This window comes from Pyrgilauda ruficollis, unplaced genomic scaffold (genome assembly GCF_017590135.1).
Source record: "Pyrgilauda ruficollis isolate IOZ18807 unplaced genomic scaffold, ASM1759013v1 scaffold1, whole genome shotgun sequence".
Classification (NCBI taxonomy): Eukaryota; Metazoa; Chordata; class Aves; order Passeriformes; family Passeridae; genus Pyrgilauda; species Pyrgilauda ruficollis.
In genome coordinates, this window is record NW_024508100.1 from 3,568,271 (window position 1) to 3,587,760 (window position 19,490).

At 42.7% G+C, this 19,490-nt stretch overlaps 1 protein-coding gene across 2 annotated transcripts; it reads left to right on the top strand.

The window, feature by feature from the left end:
- Positions 1-5,485: 5,485 nt before the first annotated feature.
- LOC121363125 (neuropeptide-like protein C4orf48 homolog) lies at positions 5,486-13,469 on the top strand. 2 transcript variants are annotated; one of them, XM_041485345.1, is made up of 4 exons: positions 5,486-5,576; positions 7,613-7,758; positions 9,458-9,546; positions 12,944-13,469. In XM_041485345.1, the coding sequence occupies exons 2-4, from the start codon at positions 7,635-7,637 to the stop codon at positions 13,013-13,015; spliced, it is 285 nt and encodes a 94-aa protein (XP_041341279.1). In that variant the 5' UTR covers positions 5,486-5,576; positions 7,613-7,634; the 3' UTR covers positions 13,016-13,469. The 2 variants fall into 2 exon arrangements, with proteins under 2 accessions (XP_041341279.1, XP_041341205.1); XM_041485271.1 differs by having other exon boundaries at positions 5,551-5,576; positions 7,616-7,758.
- Positions 13,470-19,490: the final 6,021 nt, after the last annotated feature.

The window sequence follows — 19,490 nt, forward strand, 5'->3', positions numbered from 1 at the left end:
GTTCTGTAGTATAGTATAGTATAGTATTCTTTAATATAATATAGTATAATAAAATAATAAATTAGCCTTCTGAGAACATGGAGTCAGAGTCATCATTCCTCCCTGCCACGAGGGTCCCTGCAAATACAGTAACTGTGTATCCCTCCAGAATGACAGCCAGATGAGTTTGAGGATTTGGGGATTGTAATCTGTTATTAGGTGTGTTTTAGAACTTGATCCCTGCCTAGATCAAATTCTGGACTTCCTAAGGATGGGAATCTGTCCCAGCTCTGATCACTGGTTCTTGACTCAGTTACTTAGACTCCAGCTAGCCATGCTCTCAACAATGGTGGTTCTGGCCTGTTTTCCTGGATTTCAGCCAAGATTATGGCTACTATAGTGATACTTATGAAATTTTAATTGCCTATTTGCCTTTAGACTCAATCTAAAAACATCCCAGGATTACAAATGAGGAATTAATTTACAAAGTATTTTAAAGGCAGACATGAGTAAGCTTTTAGCTGGAAACTGTGCAGTCACAGCTAGTGCAACATCAGGATAGTACTGCACCATCCAGCTTGCAATTTGTAGCACTGTCATTCTAGAAAGGAGAAAAAAATGCATAAAGGAGAAACTACATCCATCAGCTTGCAAATACCTTGTAAACATGAATTCAAATTAGAGATGCAGTTTTCAAACACAAATGTGTGAATGTACATCCATCTTTAAGGTATTAAATCATAGAGATTATAATGTCAGAATTATTGATTCTCAATGAGATCCAAGTATTGATGTCATAAAAATCATCCTGAATTAGTCTCCTGCCTGCAAAGGAGCTGATTCAAAAAGCAGAGAATGGATCTGGAGGCCTCTGAATGTGGGTCTTCTGATTTCTGTAGTTTGAGAGCCCTGATGCAGACTTTGGATAATAAACACCTTTTTGAAAGAAAAATAGGTAATCAACAAAATTCCAATTTTAGCAGTCTCACTTTCTTTAGTTTCCTCAATTGGTCTTTCTCCAAACAGCCTTTGCAAGGAAACTGGCACTGTTTGTCAGCTGAGAGATCTCTACAGTGTTAGAAGGGGCCCCTGGACTCTGAAGTTTGGTTCCAGACTGGAAAATTTGGGAAATAAGAGATTTGTTCCCCTCTAGTTCAAAGGCCATTCAAGTACCTGCATATTTAATTGCTGCAGAGTACTCAAGACATCCCTGTGGAATTTGCAAACCAGTTAAAGTTGCAACTCTTATGTACCCTGAAATAGCTCCTGCACAGCTGTATTCCCCAGAGATGTGCGTGCAGGAGGGTGCACAGGGAGAGTGCAAGCCAAGGATGTCAAGTTAATGATAACCCTTCCTGAATATTGCCATGGGATTTTTAGATGCTTCTCAGCTCCCAGGGAGATGTAGGAAGATAAGACCCCAATTTAGCAGCTCATCCAAAAAGCAGTAAGTGGTTCTGACAGAGCAGGTCTCCCTAAGATCTGTGTGGAAAAGTCAGACTTGGATGTGAGCCCAGCCTTAGGGCTGTGCTGAAACTCAAGATTTTGGATCCTAGAATGACTTCAGGCGATCCATACTCTGACAGATAGGGACTGTGGGATTTGGATTTAGTGACAAGGAAATTGTTCCTAAAATTACTGGTGAGGAAAATGGAAGGAGGAACAATTGCAATTATTTGCTGCTACCAAGACAGGCGAGACCTGTTCAGGGAACAAAGGCAGGCTTTGCTGCTTAATTTGGTCACTCTGACACATCCCAACAGCTTTACATTGGAAGGAAAAGAATCAGAGGCTTGCTCTGTGAATAGCTCATATATCAGAGTGTGGGAGAATGAGACCAGCTTTAGGTAGTTTGACTTTATTATACATCACATGTGCCTGGAGCCCTCTATCAACACTCCAGCCTTGTGGTGCTGCACCAAGAGGAGCAAACACAGCCCCTGCCTCGAGATCTCACAGCCCAGGGTCACAGGGGTGACAGGGGTGACAGCCAGAGGTGTGGGCAGGGACATACTGGTATGACAAGCAGTCTGCATGGCATCCACAGCCCCAGACAGATTCATCCCCTGGCTCTCCTTCCTGGGATTCGTGGCAGAGGTAAAGCATAAAAGTGTGGTTGATAGAAGACGAGATGGTACCTTGTGGGGAGATTTTTGCCATGATTTAGGGGGCAGGCTATGAGAAAACATAAAAGTGTCTCCAGGAGAAATGACAGAATCTGTTTTCTTTAGTGAAGGAGAAAATTTTCTGTAGTGACAGGATATTAGATTTAAGAGCCAAGGAGAGACCAAGCAGTAAAGAGGCTTAGAGGTAAAGGCTCGAGCTTTTCTTCCAATCCCACAGAAATATTTATAGTATCAAGACATGTGCTATCAAGATGAAAAAATGAAATCTCAGTAACAGTACTTTGATGGTTTTTAGCTGGTGGGGATCTTGAAAAAAAATCCATTGTGTTTGACTTCATTATAGAAAAGAAGCTATAAATTCTCTCTGCTTTCCTCATGAATGATCCCCAAGGGCAGCTGGGGAGTCAAGTTGTTCCAGCTTTCACACAAATGTCACTTTTCACACTCAGCCCATGGTGCCTCATGAGCACCACTGCAGCTTTGGACACAGTGCAATCACCACTGGGGGTGCTGTGCAGGGGCTGTATAGCTCCAGTCCTGGTCTGTACTTCCAATTTTCAGGTGTCCTTGAGCTAGCATCTCTGTGACCTGTGCCTTGTGCATGAGGGATATAAGAGAAGGAAAGTTTTTGTTGAGTTTATAATGTTCTGTTGTGGTTGTGCCTCAATAACTTTAACATGAGAGCTGTTCCTACTCTGCAATTCCATGAACAGATTATGCAATGTATTTCTATTGCGTTAAGCTTCGTTTTAAAAACCAAATAATTCTGAATCAGAAAGCCAGAAATTATCAAAATTTGAAAACTGTCAAAATAATATTTTTCAAAACATTTTCCAAATAAAATTTCAAAACTTTCAAAAATTCAAAATTTTTCAGTGTGTCCTGGCAGCCAGGAAAGCCAACCATGTCCTGGGGGATCAGGCCTTCCTCCCTCAGCCAAGACAAGGGAGGAGATTGTCCTGCTCTGCTCTGCTCTGCTCTGGGGCGGCCTCACCTCGAGTGCTGGGGGCAACTTTGGGTGCCACAATGTAAGAAAAACATTGAATTATTAGAGAGTGTCCAAAGGAAGGCATGAGGATGGTGAGGGTCTGGAGGGGCCATACAGGGAGCAGGTGAGGTCACTTGGTCTGTTCATCCTGGAGGAGAGGAGACTGAGGGGAGACCTCAGTGCAGATACAACTTCCCCAAGAGGGGAAGAGGAGGGACAGACACTGATCTCTGCTCTGTGGTGACAGTGACAGGACCCAAGGAATGGCCTGAAACTGAGTCAGGAGAGGTTTAGGTTGAACATTAGGAAAAGGTTTTTCACCCAGAGAGTGGTTGTGCACTGAACAGGCTCTGTATGGAAGTGGTCACCAGCCTGACAGAATTCAAGGAGTGTTTGGACAATGCTCTCAGACACACAGGGTGTGACTCTTGGGGATGGTGCTGTGCAGAGCCAGGAGTTTGACTTTGATGATTGTTGTGGGTCTCTTTCAACTCAGGACATTCTATGAAAAATGTACTGAAATGGAATGTCTGCCTCCTATATGGAAGATCTCCTCCTTGGTGAAGTGATATTTTCCACTTGAGAAAAATTTTAGCTTCAGTGAAGAGAAAAACTGCTGCTTAACAGAGTGCAGAGTGGAGAGAAGTGAATATAGAGGAAATGTGTTTAAAACACTGAAATGGAAGTTGTTCCTTGAAGGATAAATCGGTCTAAGACAAGGCTAAAGAAGAGACATTACAATATTTGGTATGGGATGCTAAGAGCAAGCAATTTAGCATCTTTCTGCCATTTCTGAATGGCAGAAACAGATTTTCAAAAGTGTATTTAGTGGAGTTGGAAGCCCATTGCATGGGTCTAGAAGAGTGAATCAGTGATAACACCCAAGGTACCAGGACTGGCTGCTTGGTGCTACTGTTGTGATAGAGAAAGCACACGATTCAGGAGAACAGATTTACTGGGAATGATTAGACTAAAAAAAGGCACATATAGAGAGGGGGGCAGGTGGTGTGTGTGTGTATGTGTCTGAATATCTATGTTATTTATCAGGAAGACAGGCCAAGGTGTGAGATTAGAGAGCAGAGAATGATCATGAATAAAGTTTTGCATTTGTAATTTATGTACAGGCAGGTACTAAATCAGACCAAAAGGTTATCTCTGCAATGCTAAATCTTGTTTTCCCAAAAGAACAGTCTCTAAAAAGTATTTTCCCCTGATTTCTGTTTTTGTGATGTATAAGGATGGCAGTACTATAATTAATCCCCTCTTGACTCTGCTCATGGATGTGGTAACTTCATAGAGCAGCATTGTTACACACTGAACAAGCTGAGATTTTAGCTTCTTACTTACTTACCAGAATTAATGGGAGCAAACCATTCCTCTTGGGCTGTACAGGAGAGACAGGTTATATAGAGCAAGTTGAAAAGAAAAATGTTAGCCACCAATTCAGTCCTAATTCTGAGAAGGAGTTTCTGCTCATAAAAAAAGGTTGTGTGCCTGACCTTCCTGGGCACAGAATGCCCCCAACTTTCACCATGAAATCTTTGATGATTGAGTGTCCTCTGAACCAGCTAAAGCAAACACAGTACACAGTCCCTTTGAAGGTCTGTGCATACTCCTCAGTGCTGTGCCTGCCCTCAGCTGGGCTCATTCTCTCTGAAAAAAAGCACTGCTAGTGTCTAATTTGTGATGGGAAATGTGTTTTTTGGGGGTGATATAATCCCTGAACTTAGCTTTGATTTGACAAAATCACTTTTATCATCTTCACTCCACTTTGTCATTGCCTGCAGAACAAGTGCAGTCAGTGTTGTCCTGGAGTGCAGCTCACAGGGCACTGAAAGGGGGATGGAAGTGCAGGCTGGAAAAGAGGGGTTCTGACTTTGGGCTCAAGCTCCCACTCAGAGTTTTGGTGGCTGCAGCTGCTCCTGGCAGCCCTGGGTCTGGAATCACAGAAACACCTGGGAAAGCAGGCAATGCCCCCTATAAGTCAGAACCATTCAAATGGCAGGCAGTGCACTGAGCAATTCCTGAGAGCAATCCCTGCTCTGTCCTCATCTCCCAGAAAGCAGCTGTAGTTTGTCATGGTGATTTTCAAGCTCTGGGGAAGCAAGTTGCTTGAACCAGGTGCCCCATCCAGCTGCTCAGACCTCAGGAAAACCACTCAGCGGACTTCAAGAGAGATTAATCAAATGGCCTGGCTTTAAAAACCTTACCTAGAGCGGGTGATCTATTGCTGGATCTTGCATGTCAGAGCAGAAACATCCTTCCCCAGACCTGGGCTACACAGCCTGTGCCTCTTTAAATCTGCGCTGTGTGCTGCAGAGCTCTGCATTGTTGCCATGGCAGAAATCTCCCCATAGTAATAACCTCTTTCAGAGAAGGTTAAAAAGAGACAGTGCACATGCTCAGAAATGCTGCACTTGTTCTCTTAGCAGTTTGCAGCGGCCATTTCAAAGAAACCATCACAAAGACAAGAGAAAGATCAGGTACTGATATTTTTTCCTTTGTTAAAGGGGGTGACTTTTCTCTTTCATAGAAGTCCATGCACAGATCTGTCTCTGTTCCCAGCTGCACTGCAGAGAGAGACCACCCTTGAAGCCTGTCATGATTATTCCTTGCAAATTCCCATGCAAGAACTAAGAGGCAGGAGTTAGATGTGATTTAAGATGATTGCTGCACTAGAGGAGCAGTTGTTTTGCAGTGGGGCTCACCTACAAAGCTGAGCTGACTCTGGGGTGGGTGATGGGTAAGGTACCCCAAAAAAAGTTTAACAGTGTGTCTGTTTTGTTTTGTTGAACCTATGTAGTACTTCATCAGGTGCTTCCAAAAGAGGCTGGTGTTGTCCTGATTTACTGTTACTTGGAGACACTCTGCTGCATCTTATTGCGAAGATCTTATTTGATTGTACTTATTTTGATTTCAGATCACCGTTAATTAAAAGAGAAAACCCAAGCCACTTTTTAGTGATTTAATCCCTTTATTTTAGGAATTGTAGAGATTAAAAAAAAAAAAAAAAAAAAAGGATCACATCAGATCTAAATAGTGGGTGGGACAGGAAACCCAATATGAGGGTATAGAAATTATATTACCCTATCTTTTTGTTGCCATGGGCTCAAGTATATCTGTGACTCTACTTGTACATCTTTACCTCTTGCTTCTGAACCATTCCCTGCTCCTGTGTTTAGGCTCAGGTGCACAGGGAGGGGATGTGAATAATGCTGTTCCTTCCCTGGGTGAATTGCTGGTTTGCACATGCTGCAAGTGTTCGTGCAGAGTTTGCAGCTTCACTTTAGCTGTGTCTGAAAAGGTGGATTGCACATATTGAAGAGCAGTCTTGTTCTGTTCTGTGTTTGTGGCAAAATGGGGAAAACCCTTCCCTTTCCTGCCTCCCTCTACTGCCTTTCTAAATGTGAAATACAATCTGTTCTGGGGAGTGCTGTACTCTTGCATTCAGTACATGCAGATCTAATGCTCTTATGCAACATCTTTTGCTCAGTAAGCACCAACTTGAAAATCAGAGAGAGGCAGGATGTTGTCCTGCTTTCCCACAGTTAGCTGAATGGATTTTTTATGTGGATTTTATTGTACTGCCATAACTTAGCCTTATTTTAGTCTGTCTTTCTTCCATTTTGATGTATAGGAATGAAAGGTAAACTTGGCTAAAGACCTCCCCAGCAGTGTGCCAGAGTCCTTGAGGCTTGGATTGGGGTTTCTAACCAGCAGTTGCAACTTGAGCCAGTCCCTTTTGCTCTGAACAGTTTACCTGTTGTGTCAAGAAAATACTTAATTTGAAACTTACAAAAAACTTGCCTCTGTGTGAAGGAAAACTGTTGCTGGACCAGGTTGTACCAAGATTTGGGCATGGTGTGGCCTGGATGTGGTGTTCAGGAACAAATGGATGGCTGCAAATAATGACCTGAAGCCCAGATTAGGAGGGGAAACAGAAGGTCAAAGAGTTTTGATGCATTTACCATTAGAAATTCTACCTATGAATTTGTGGAGCTTTAACAAAAGTCTTTTCCTTCAAATGCTTTCATAAAGGCATTTTTATAATTAGTGTGTTGTGTAATGTTAGTGGTTACCTTTAGTTATTTTACTTTTGAAAAGATGATGCAGTAAAGCAAGCCAAAGGCCAAAGACCTTGTTTCCAGGTTCTCTCTGTAATTCCTGAAGTTTTGATCTCAAAATATAACAGTGAACGAGCTCTCCAAATTCACGTCTGTGACTGTGTAGTTAGAAAAGTCACAGACCAGGCAGAGCTGCTTGGCATCCTGGCCTTCAAATGAAACCAAGGACACTCTAGGGACTTCTTATCTTGGGTAGGGATGTTCTCTCCCAGCTGAGTTTTATGTACACTCTGGAAAGGTACAGAGAACTCTTTTCCATGCTCTAGATCTTCTGGTGTTTTGTTTTCTTTCAGAAGAAGACTGACAGTGCTTTAGCCATCAGGGACATTAACTTCTTTGTGCCAAAAGCCTTGTGTGTAGCGTTCCTCACGAACTTGTTTATGTCTCTTGACAAGCAGAGAAGCACCCATTCCCAAGATGCTGGCACCCTGCCTTCTGAGGAGAGCTGTCCTTACAGTTCCTTTAGTTTTTGTGGTTGCACTTCTTGTCACGGAGCCTGTCAGAGCTGAGCAAGAAGCAGGAACAGCCATACCAGCTGAAAGTAAGTGCCACCTGCAGTCCTCTCCTACAGCCTCATGTTGCAGGACGCTGAAGTTTGCCCAACTAATTCAAACTATTTTGGATATATCTTGCCTACATTGTTTTAAAACCACAGCCTGATCATCCACCAGTGCTGTTTTGCTCCTGCATCCAAAGCTCCTCACTCTCTTATCTTTGTCTCTTGCTTTTTGCTGAAATCTGCCAATGTTCTGCACCTTTTCTTTTGTCCATTGTGTTAGCCCTTTCTATGCCAGCAATCACCATGTTTGCTTCTCAGAGGCATTACTGAGACTTGTTCTTTTTCAACTGACATTGTCTGTTCATTATATTTTGTTCTTGAGAATGTTTGCTGTTTTAAAGTAATGAATTTTTATTAAAAAATCACAATGAAGATGCCAAGAAAGCATTTTGTCAACACCTAGTTTTGGGGCCTTCAGCCACCTAATTCTCATTTGCAGATCTGTGTTGAGTTTATTTTACTTTATAAGCATGACAGGTCCTTCCATCAAGTTGTTGATGTGAAAAAATGCTGTCCTCTCCTTTTGTCCAGTAAATACAGTAGCACTGAAGTTGGGTGATAGTACAATGATGGAGCAGGTCTTTAATACTGTTTAATGTGGGGGTTTTATATATAGATTTTTTTTTTTTCTTAGCCACTTAAATAATTTGGCAGGCTCCCTTTGTCCAGCAGGCAGAATTCCTGGTTGCTGTTAGCACTCAGATTGTGAGCTGGAAGCTCATTGTCCAGCGTGTCAGAGGCATGTGCAGTCCAACATCCAGTGTTTCCAAAATGGGCTTACAGACAGGACACAGACACAGCAGCATTTCCCAGCATTAGCCTGGAGTTCATCCTTTCATTCACAGCAGACCCCAAAGAGCAAACTAAATGAGAATTTCTCTCTTGTGCAGTATTTCTGGTGAGGTTGTCAGCCAGGCACAGGCAAATGAGAGCAGGTGAGCCTGATGAGTTCAGGGTGTTTGGTCCTGTCTGAATTTGTCTCAGTACTGCTGTCTGTGAGGGCACAGATCTGTGTTATGTGGTGACCAAGGCAAAGTAAGCCTTGTGGCCTTCAGACTGAGTGTTTCAATCTGGGAAACACTCCCTTAAACACTCCAGTAAATCCAGATTGCAGCAGTTCTGCTTACCAGCAATGCCTGCTGATAACAGGGCATTTGTTTGGGCAAAGCTGTGGCATATTCAAAGTTAGAAGCCAAAGTGGTCTGCCTTTATGATATTGTAGTCAATTTTATTTTATTAGTTTGCTTTTTAGTGCTCACATTTGTTAGACTAGGGGACAAGTTTTTTCTAGGGAACAGGTTCATGTTTTCAGACAGAATTTCTGAAAAATCTGAATATAAGGTTGAAAATGTATCTAGGGTTAGTGAAGCAAAATGAAAGGTTCAAGTTAAGGGTTTAAAGTTTCCATACAATGAGCTGTGGAAGGAAATGTGGAATAGCAATGTAGCAGGAAGAAAAATATTAATGTAAATTTGAAGTAATTCTTTTATAATTGAGAGACTGGGTGAACCATCACAGTGAACCAATTAAAATTACCTGGGTTGTTCAGGAGTACCAACATCAGTGCTTACCCTATGGACTCTTTTCTGTAGCTCTTCCTGATACTCAAAATCACTGTTTACTGCTTCTGGTTAATTCTTCATGCCATACAGTCATGATTCTCTACTGAATGCTCTCCTAGGCCGCCCCTGTGTTGATTGCCATGCCTTTGAGTTCATGCAGAGAGCTCTGCAGGATTTGAAGAAGACAGCATATAATCTAGACACAAGGGTAAGGAAACATTAAATGTCTTTTTTCTTCCCCCCCCAATATAAAAGAAAATTCTGTGTATAAAAGTAGGTAAGGTGGATGGATTTTGCACACTCTGTGAACTGTGCTGCCCTGTGTTCTAAGGTGAGGCTGGTTAATTACATTTCACCTCTCTATGCAATAATCTGTGGAATTCTTCTGCTTTGGGGTATCAATACCCCAAAGTATTGATATTGATACATCAATATATCAATTGATAAATCAATATATATCAATACCCCAAAGTATTGATATGCAATAGAAAGTATAGGGAAGTGTGAACTGACTATCCTTCTCTTGCCAAATTAGAGCCATTAGTGCTGCTTTTCTCACTCCAAATGCTGAGCACACACCTTTGTTTTTATGTCAGGGGGAGTAAGGTGAGAGTATATTTTATATTTATAACCCAAAAGGAAAGAGCCAGCTCAAACAAAAAGCTTACTAAAATAAAGTACCCCCTTGCACATGCTTTTATCCCTGGGGAGAAGCTAAGGGAGGAAACATGATCCATAGGGAGTTTTTACATTTCTGTGATTTCATAATGATGAAAAATGCCACAAAGTAGAACAGCATAGGGAATGAAACTCGTCTGGCTTGCAGTCAGTGTGCAGAACCTGCCAGGGCTGGTACCTCCCTTCTGTGGGGATGTTGAATCTGTCCCTTGCTGCAGCAGCCTGCAGTCTGTGCCTACCTGTGTCCCAGCTGCTGTCAGATGTGGTGTCCCAGGAGGGTGGCTTTGTCCCCACCTCCTGTGTCCCCTTAGCTGAAGTGCTGGAGATACACTCCTGCACAGATTGTTCAACAGAAGGCACTGAAACTTTTCTGCTTTTCTGATTTATGGTCAAGGTTGTTCACAGGTCAAAGCCTGTGAACTGTTGTCTTTGAGGAATGGTTTGAGCAGTGTCCTTGATGTTTAGGTGAAAATACAAGTGCATGAATGAAGATGCCTTGAATTGTGACATACTACAAAAAAATAAACAAACATTCCAGCAGAACCAGATTGGTATGTAGCACATTTACAGCTAAACAAAATCTGTTCAATAATTACAGGTCAAATATATTTTGGGCTTCATGAAGAAATCTTGCTAATGAATCTGCTGAGCACTTTATGCAGCCCAAACAAGATGTTCAGATTGTGCTGTGAAGTGGTTTTAGCACGCCTCTTCCTACTACAAACCTTTGAACTTTTCATCAGAATTTCTACATCTTGATGCAAAATCTCTTAAAGTTTTCTCTGGGTATCTGACTATGGTGGTGACCTTTATTAAACCTTCAGCTTGCAGACCATGAGAAAAACTATAAAACACAGATATCCAAAGCAGAAGTAGCATTAAGAACCCCAAAGATAGCAACTGTGTTTTAATAGATTTTAAAAAATAAAAATTAAAGACAGCCAAAGAGATAATGTGAGGATAGAAAAAAAGTCAGCTGAGATGAATGCCCTATTATTGGCTTTCACACTTGTAGATTTGACAGCAAGCCTGAAAATGTGATATATTCCCATGAAAACAAACCTATCACTGCCTTATCGCTTTAAAATCTAAATAATTAAATTAATATTGAAATCCTTCAGTTCCCCATGACTAGAACAGGCCTATTCCAGGCATTCAGCTAGGAATTCTGCCTACATCCTCAAAAGACATGGAAATATTTAATAGCTGAGGTCTTCTTGGAACTGTCTTCTAGGGTATTTTAATTTTTACTTTTATTATTCAGCTGTGTCACAATTTAATGCAAACTAAGGGTTTTAGGACCACTGCTTTCAGCCACATATATTTCACATTTGACTATTTTAGTCTGTTTTGCTGCTTTGTGGGGTAAATATTCCTGTCCCTGAAAATACAATTCCCTTTGTTAATATTCCCACTGGAGACATTAATTTCCTTGAAAAACTCTCCTTTGTTTGCAGGCAAGATTGTTAGATGATGACTAAGCAGCTCCTACTGTGTTGGAGGGGGAGGGATTCCCAAAAGCTTGGAGAGGAAATTCTCATTTAATTCCTCCTGCACATCTTACCCTGCAGTCCTGTACAGGGGAAGCCTGTGTATAATGTTATTGCACAAGAATATTGCTCAAGAGCTTTCACACTTCATTTGGCCCTGGGCTGGTCTACATGGTGTCTCAAAGAAAACTGACTCCAGCAGAGGTCACAGACCCTTTCATGAAGCCACAGACTGCATCTCCTTTCTTTTCCAATACCAAAAGGTTTTTGTCACCTTCCCTGGTGTGATGGCCCCTCACTAATTGTCAGGCTGGCTGCATCAGAAGGGTCACAGACCACTCCTGACAGGCTGATTTCTACACATATCACATCTGTTTGCCCCTCTCTGTCCTGCTTTTTTGTTGCTGCTGGTCCCTCAGAGCAGGCTGGAGTAGTTGTTTTGGCAGTGAGAATTAACTCTGGGCAGTATTTTCTGGGAATATCTGTGGTTCACCACTCAGCCAAAGTGCCACATGTGATCATGACCTGGGGAGAGGAGCCTTGTCTGGGCAGTATTTTCTGGGAATATCTGTGGTTCACCACTCAGCCAAAGTGCCATGTGATCATGAACTGGGGAGAGGAGCTGCTGGGAGAGAGCTGCTCCCACCACAGCCACTGCTCTTCATTGCTTTGTAAACTCTCTGTGGTTGTTTAGAATGTTAAAAGCACAGTAAGCTAGATGTGTCCCTGAAAATAAAAAGAAAGGCTTGAAAATGTTATTAAAGATATATAAGATGGTAAACAGCCTTGGGGCTCAGCTGCAAAAATGTTGGCATGCTGTCAACCTCCCTTATTCAAAGCATGGCAAATGATGTCAGTGAGGTGGTGAGAAGGTGGTGATTGAGTGTCTTTTCAATGATTAGCAAAGTCTGGTCAGATCCTTTCAGCTTTGCAGGGCAGCTGAAACAATCAAAAGTGGTACCTGATTTAATATAAAACCACAGGGTTGTGGGTTTTTCCTGAGATTTATCATCTGGGGAAAAAAAAAAAGCTTGAGCAGCAGATGGCTTTTCCTGCACTAAGAAGGCAAGTGCAGAGCAGGATGCTTCAGCCCAGCTCTGCTCTAGGTGCCTTTAGCTGAGGAGGGTCAATGGATAACACAGCTTTTAAAACACAGCCTTTACTCACATGGCAGCTCCATCTCATACAGAAAGGGCAGGTCAAGGATGGGTTTGATTGGCATTTAGAGCTGGTAGTGTTCATAATGCCTTTTTTCCTGTGCCTAGCTATGGTAGCTGGTTACACCAGTAGGGATTTGTGGTATTTGTGAGGTGCCCCGACCTCATACCACTACTTCCAAATTGGAGAATAAAAATAAAATGGACTTTTCTTTGGGAGCTCATTAGTTTTACAATGCTGACTTTTGTTTTTTGACTATGTTCTTCCTCCCTCTTACAGACAGAAACTCTGCTGCTTCAGGTGGAAAAGAGAAATCTGTGTGACTGCATAGCTGCTAATCTACTGAACTGAATCCTGGAGACCCCTGAGGAGACTCACCTGTCCAGCAGTTTTTAAAATGCAGCTGTATAAAATACAGCTTTATGGAGTTCATGTGGCAAGCATGTATGTCCCAATGTACTGATGAAACTGGGGCCTGTGTCTGATGTATTTGTCTGTTCTGTATCTTTTTTTAAAAGTACCCTCTTTTCACATCTGCTGGATTGCCAGTAAGGGCTCAATTCAGTAAATCTGTTACTTGATATTAGGGTGGGGGGAAAATGTACCTGCTTTGATTTTTAAATCAGAATTTGCCAAGTGTAACCCCCACCCAAGATAATTTTGGAGAACAGTGCCCTAGAGACACGTGCAGCTGTTTTTTTGTCTTTAATATGAACATATGTCTGTGGCAACTTACCCAGTTACACTGAGACATGACACTGTAGTCTCTGTAGGCTTTGCCTGTGTATTAAAGATGATGAAGTCCTTTCTGTTTGTTTGTGCTGTGCCCACCTCCAGGCACGTTGTAGTTCTGTCAGCTGTAGTGGGGTGTGTGTCACCAGGAGCTACACATCTGCTGTTCTTGGACCAAACAAGTTTATATCTCAGTGCTGGGCCTTCTGTTTTCCTGCAGAAGAGTGTTTTCTTTAATTAAAATGTTTGGTTTCTTCCCCTCCTTCCCTGGACACCCCATTCTTAACCTAGTGAATTTCTGAGTAGCTTTATTTTAGCAGGTCAAATGGACAGAGTGAAAAGGAGAATCAGGGTATGACAGGGCAGCCTGGCCAGTTCCAGCTGTGCCAAATGCTGCCACCTGCAACTGCTCAGCATCACACTGAAGGGCAGCTCCGTGCAGTGCCAAGAAGTTTCTTCATGAGACTGTGCCTTATTTTGCTTCAAGTGAAACACTGGGATTAGGTCACACATATTTGGTCCATCCTGTGATGGACTGATCTCCAAATGTTTTGGTTTTCCCTTGTAGCTGCCTTTGAAAACTGCTTCTTCTGTTTCAGGCATGAAGAAAGACCTTTTTACCTGAAAGCTGAGACTGTTTCATCCTCACCTCTCCCCCTTTATTGTAAGATACTGTGTCCACTCACAAGTCTGAAATAGGCTGAGCACTGTGAGGAGGTGCTTGGAGTTTGTCTGATGTGCTTTGGAGCTGTCTCCAATGATTCCAACATTGATACCTGGCTTGGGAAGGCGATGGGACATCTGAAGGTAAAAATCTCTTCAGATGAATTTGGAAGAAAGTTCCTGCCTGTGGCTGTGCTTGTGTAAATAAATTGGTGTGACTTAGCTGGAAGTGTATGAGAGAGAAAACACAACTACTGCTCTGCCACTGCAGCTGTAGGTATGGTAACAGTGGGGGAGCACCACAGGGATCTGAGTGGCTTCCCAAACCTGTCCAGAGCTGGGAAAACCAATCCCTGCACACTGTGAAGCACAGCATGCCCTTCTGTGTGACCAGGACACAGGCCAGCACAGAAGCCCAGTGTGTGAAGTGTTATTTTTCCAAATCCCCTCGAGGAGCAGCTGTGCTGTGTTTTTCACTAAGTCCATTCACACAGCATGGGAGCACTGGCACTGCTCATTTCAGGCTGCTTGGCAAAGCTTCACCTGCAGCTCCCTTCCCAGAGAGTGGGAAGGGGCAGCAGTCCTTATCCATGGCAGAGCACTCTCAGGATTTCTGGGAGCAAAGCCTCCTTTGGAGGGCTTCAGCTGGTCCTGGCTGCAGCACAATGGCTGCTCAGAGCTCCTTGGCTTTTGCTGCACTTGGCTTGTCCCCATCTTGTTCTCCCTTGGCTTTGTTCCCCTGCTTTGCTCTGGACCTGTCTTCTCTCTCCTCTCCCTTTCAACCTCCATTCTCTCTTCCATTCTGGCACTGCCCTCGCCCTAATCCCAGGGATTTCTCAGGGCTCTCCAGGCCCCTCAGTCTGGTGACTCTGTAGTCTCTGCAGGTGGAGGCTGATACTCCCCAGGTCAGCAGCCCCTTTAGTCCAGCTGGCAGCACTGCCAGAGCAATGAGTGACACCAATTTACCATGGAGCGAGTGACTGTGGTGTGAGCAACACCAGCATCTCATTCCCAGGGAAGACATTGTGTGGAAGGACCCCTTTTTGCCTAAAAATGAACATTCCTGTTGCAGAATTTGGAGGAAGTCCCAGAACAGCTCAGTTTCAGATGAATTATTCTGCATTATTGTGTGGACTGTGTCCCCCAGGCTGGTGTAATCTCACTGGCTTGTTACAGGTGTGGACAAGAACCCAGCCATGTTTGCCAGATGGAAACACCAATAGATCTTCATGAATTTTTCCCTTGGTAATTGCACAGACACTGGCTTGAAAAGAAATCCTGACCATTTGGAATTCCTTCAGTTGTTTTGCTACACCTCTACTTTATGATTCACTTTGTTGGAACTGGGGAAGTGAAACACAGGACAGAAATTGGGCTGTTGACCCAGTCAGGAGAGGGCTAGATGGGGAAAGGGGAATAACTTTCTCATTTTCTTCCTCAGAATCTGAAAAATTTAAGATTCAGTCTGCAGAAGCTCTAATGCAAGCAGGATTTTCCTAGTGGAGATTTTTGCATGCTCTTTTAAAGTTCACCTTACCTATTCTCTTTTCATTCAATTACTGTTCTGTGATAATTCTTGTTCAAAACCACCCAAATGACAGGAGAGCAGCAAATATGCCACCACTTCTGAAAAAAACATTGACAGGGAGGTGTGAGAATTGCACCCAGCAACTAGAATATCTGTTCTGGGCAAGTGAAAAGAAACTTCTGAAGAATTTCAATATGTAAAATCATATTTTGTATGACAGAGTGGCAAGACTCAAGACCATTTGCATAGTGAACAAGAATACAGCAGAACCATATAAAGTGCTGACAAAGGAGCTAGGACAAACAGAAGCAGTGTACAGACTGGGAACCTTCAGTCTAGTCAAGAGATGGCTGAAGAGGGTGACAGGAGTTTATGAAACCATAAGTGGCCAGAGAATGGCTGTTTGCTGTCCCTTTGCAAACGGGCAGGGGGATGCACTGGACAAAACCTGCTGGAGGCAGGGGCAGAGCAAACATGAGGATGATGCTCTTGACCTGCTGTGTGTTCCTGCTGCTGGCAATCTGCTGCTGTGCCTCCTACAAGATGTGCATTTTTTTTTCTCCTCAAAATCCAAAAGGTTCCTGTTAAATCCAAACTGTTACCCACCAATATAATGGGGTCATCAGAACACTCATGCATCCTTCTCACTCTCCACCTTGTCCTGTTTTGTTCCCTGTTCTACATTGCATGGTGCCTCTTGCTTTGTGACTGTGCTGAAAGCTGTCTGGGCCAGAGAAATGATGTCAATTGCACTGTCAGGGGTCATCACACCTTTAGGTATTGTCAACTTATTAAATAAAAATCACAATGTAAAATATTTTGGCCTGTTTCTCCAGTTTCAAGCATAGTATTCATTTCTATGGGTTTGCAGTGTAATCTCCATGTGGATATTCCTTAACCTTCCAACTCCATCTTGCTGCTCCAGCTGTGGCTTTGTAGAGTTGGGAAGTGGCAGAGATTACATTTTCAAGATCTCTAAAAACTAGAAGCTTAAAAAGTGACTTAAAGCATAAGAAGAGTTCCAGGCATGGACACCATGATAAAAGAAATGCAAATATCTGCAGATATTCTATTTTTACATTGATCTGCCTACACTTTTCCTTCCTCACAGTCAGGGCTGTCATCATTTGATTCCTGTTCTGAACCATGAACTTTCTGAAAGCCTGCTAAGACATCAGCTTGTCTCCATTAGCCTTGAGCACCTTTTGCTGTTTAAATCACAGTAAGTGACACTGCACTTTTTTGCAAAATGTAAGTGACAAAACCATAGATTGTTCTCTTTGTCAAGAGAGTCTGAAAATGGGGCAGGACTGGCAACCCTCCCGTTCTTCTTCACCTCTTCACTTTTATTTGAGAGTCCAAATCAGCTGGAAAGACTGCTGACTGGTGATGCAAGTTAGACCCTTCCACAGAGCAAGTAGGATGCGGATTTCAAGGGAGAGCAATGTTCAGTTTCTTGTTTAGGTGTGACGGGATCTGAATGTTCTCTGTGTGCATTAATAGCTGCACTTAATGTTCATCCTCAGGCAAACAGAATGGTAGCTTCAGCCCCAAGCTACATCTCATTGTTAGGTGTTTTCTAAGAATTGATGCTTTTCTTTTAAAACTTTCTTTTTACCCAATTATTTTATTTTATTCCTAAAGTCCATGAAGTATTTGGCTATACAAAAGCAATGCAGGCAGAAAATGTGGGCAACACAGAGAGACAAATGAAGGATTCCCATTACTGGGATTTTTGTGCAGTTAGGAACCCATGTGAATTGTTAGAGAAAGAGAAAAACACAGCTTCTATCTAGCTTTAAGTGCTAAATGTGTTTATAACATGACATTTTGATGTGTATAAGGATATTAATCTATGGGAGTTTTCCACAAAATAGAAAGTGTAGGAGCTTTTCTTTATAAGAGAGTTTCATCTTGTTCAAATTAATGGACAGATCTGCTAACAGAAAGTAGCTTTTAATACTAAATCTCCACTAACTTTTGTTAAGTTAATTTAGGCAACCAAGATTAACAAAATCTGTTGTTTTGTGTGGCTTCTGCACTGAACCATATGAAACAGCATCTTCCTTTGCATGAATTCCATCAGGCTTTAAAGTCCACAGGTTTAGTGAGGTTGCATTTATTAATCTTTTGACTGCAGCCTATCAAGATGACCATGCAGTTTCACCTGGCAACTTTTCAGTTTAATATGGGGTCTGGGGAGAGCCACAAACTTCAGGACAAAGCCCAGAGTTACCAATGTTTGTGACTGCCTAAAGTCCAGGCTTTCATGGAGGCCACCTGCCTTGCTAAAACTTGTCTCAAAGTTCTGGGCATTGTGGGCTATTTTATTTCCTCGGTTAAAGAGCAGAACTTCATCCCTGCACTAAATTTGTTACACAAGGCTTCTTGCCTAAGCAGCTCTTGCATTCATCCTGGACTGTAACACAGCATCCAGTCTGTGAACCGTGTCTGGTTTCAGCCAGCAGCACTAAATATAACTAATGCACAGCTCCACAATCTGGGCTTGCCCCGAAGCAGGACCTGAACAATGTTTAAATGCCTTTTGACAGCTGGTATGATGCACATTTGTTTTATGTACAGCTTTACTCATGGAAGGTTGAACCACGTCCTAGGAAGTCAATAGCTTTCCTAAACAATAAAGAGCTCTCCCCACCTGCCCTTTCTGTAAGCACAGGCTGTGCAGAGAACTGCCTGCCTTTAGTCACTCTGGTTTTGGTAGCCATGGAATAATCTGCCCAAATCCCAGCACTTAAAATATCAACCAACAGTTCCTTCCCAAACACATAAATTCAAGAAAGGATTTCTACACACAAGTAAAGCAAGTAAATAATGACATGCCTATGTCTTCCTAGACAGGGATAAGATTGGCAGTAGCAAGGCAAATAGCTCAGCTTCATCCCCAGTGGTATTCAGAGCACGCAACCCTTGCCTATGCTGTAAATTGACCCCATGTCCAGCACACTGATGCCTGCTGGATTTCCAGTAGTCCCATGCAAACCTCATAAATAAACTAGAAAAACTGGTATTTTACCAGTGGTTCTTACTTTTTCTTGGAATCAAAAGTCTGAACTGACCTTCATGTCACAACAGCTTGACACAGCCCCTCCTGCATAGGTGAAAGTGTTCTAAGCTTTTGAAAGTGTTTAAAGATGCTTGTCACTCTTGGCTTCAGTGGATTTTTGGAGAACTGATCAAGCCTGGGTGCTGTGGTGAAAGAGGCCTCTTGGAGTCAGTTTGCTCCTGTGTTGCACACTAAAGGATCTTAGTGCTAAATTTCCCGCATGCTCCCCGTTTGCAGCCACATCCCTGTTTGGCAGTGTCATGTGGACTTTGTTGGGACAGCTTCAGTGTCTCAAAGCTTCACAGTCAGACCAAGCTTCAGCTTGTGGTCAGCCTCTTGAAGGGTTTTCCAGGAAGCTCTAAGATAGGGAACTTGTCAAGCAATGATGCCAAGAACAAATTAATCATTTCATGAGGGAGATTTTTCCCCTTGCCAAACCTCTGACTTTGTGTTTAAAGAAAATCCTGAGCCATCAAGCAAAGGTGAATCATTATCTCATAGCATGAGGGACAAGGTAAGTATAAGGGGATTTTATTTTCAGTCCTTCTCAGGACTGAGATGGCTGTCATAAAAAAAAGAGAATAGAATTTATTTTGTTTATGGGCTAAAATGTCAAATAGTGCACCAGCCTCTCAGCTCACAATTCATTGGCAAGGTTATGGTTTACTTGTTTAAAGGCAGATGAAGGAACTGTGGGCCCTGCCAGCTGCCCTGCAGCCAAATGTCTCCGAATTGCCTTATCAGTGACCCACCCCAGAATGGGAATGTTCTGACATCATGCTTGTTTAGATGAGAAAAAACATTTCCTTTGCCCTGATAACTGAGGCAGGAGAAATAAT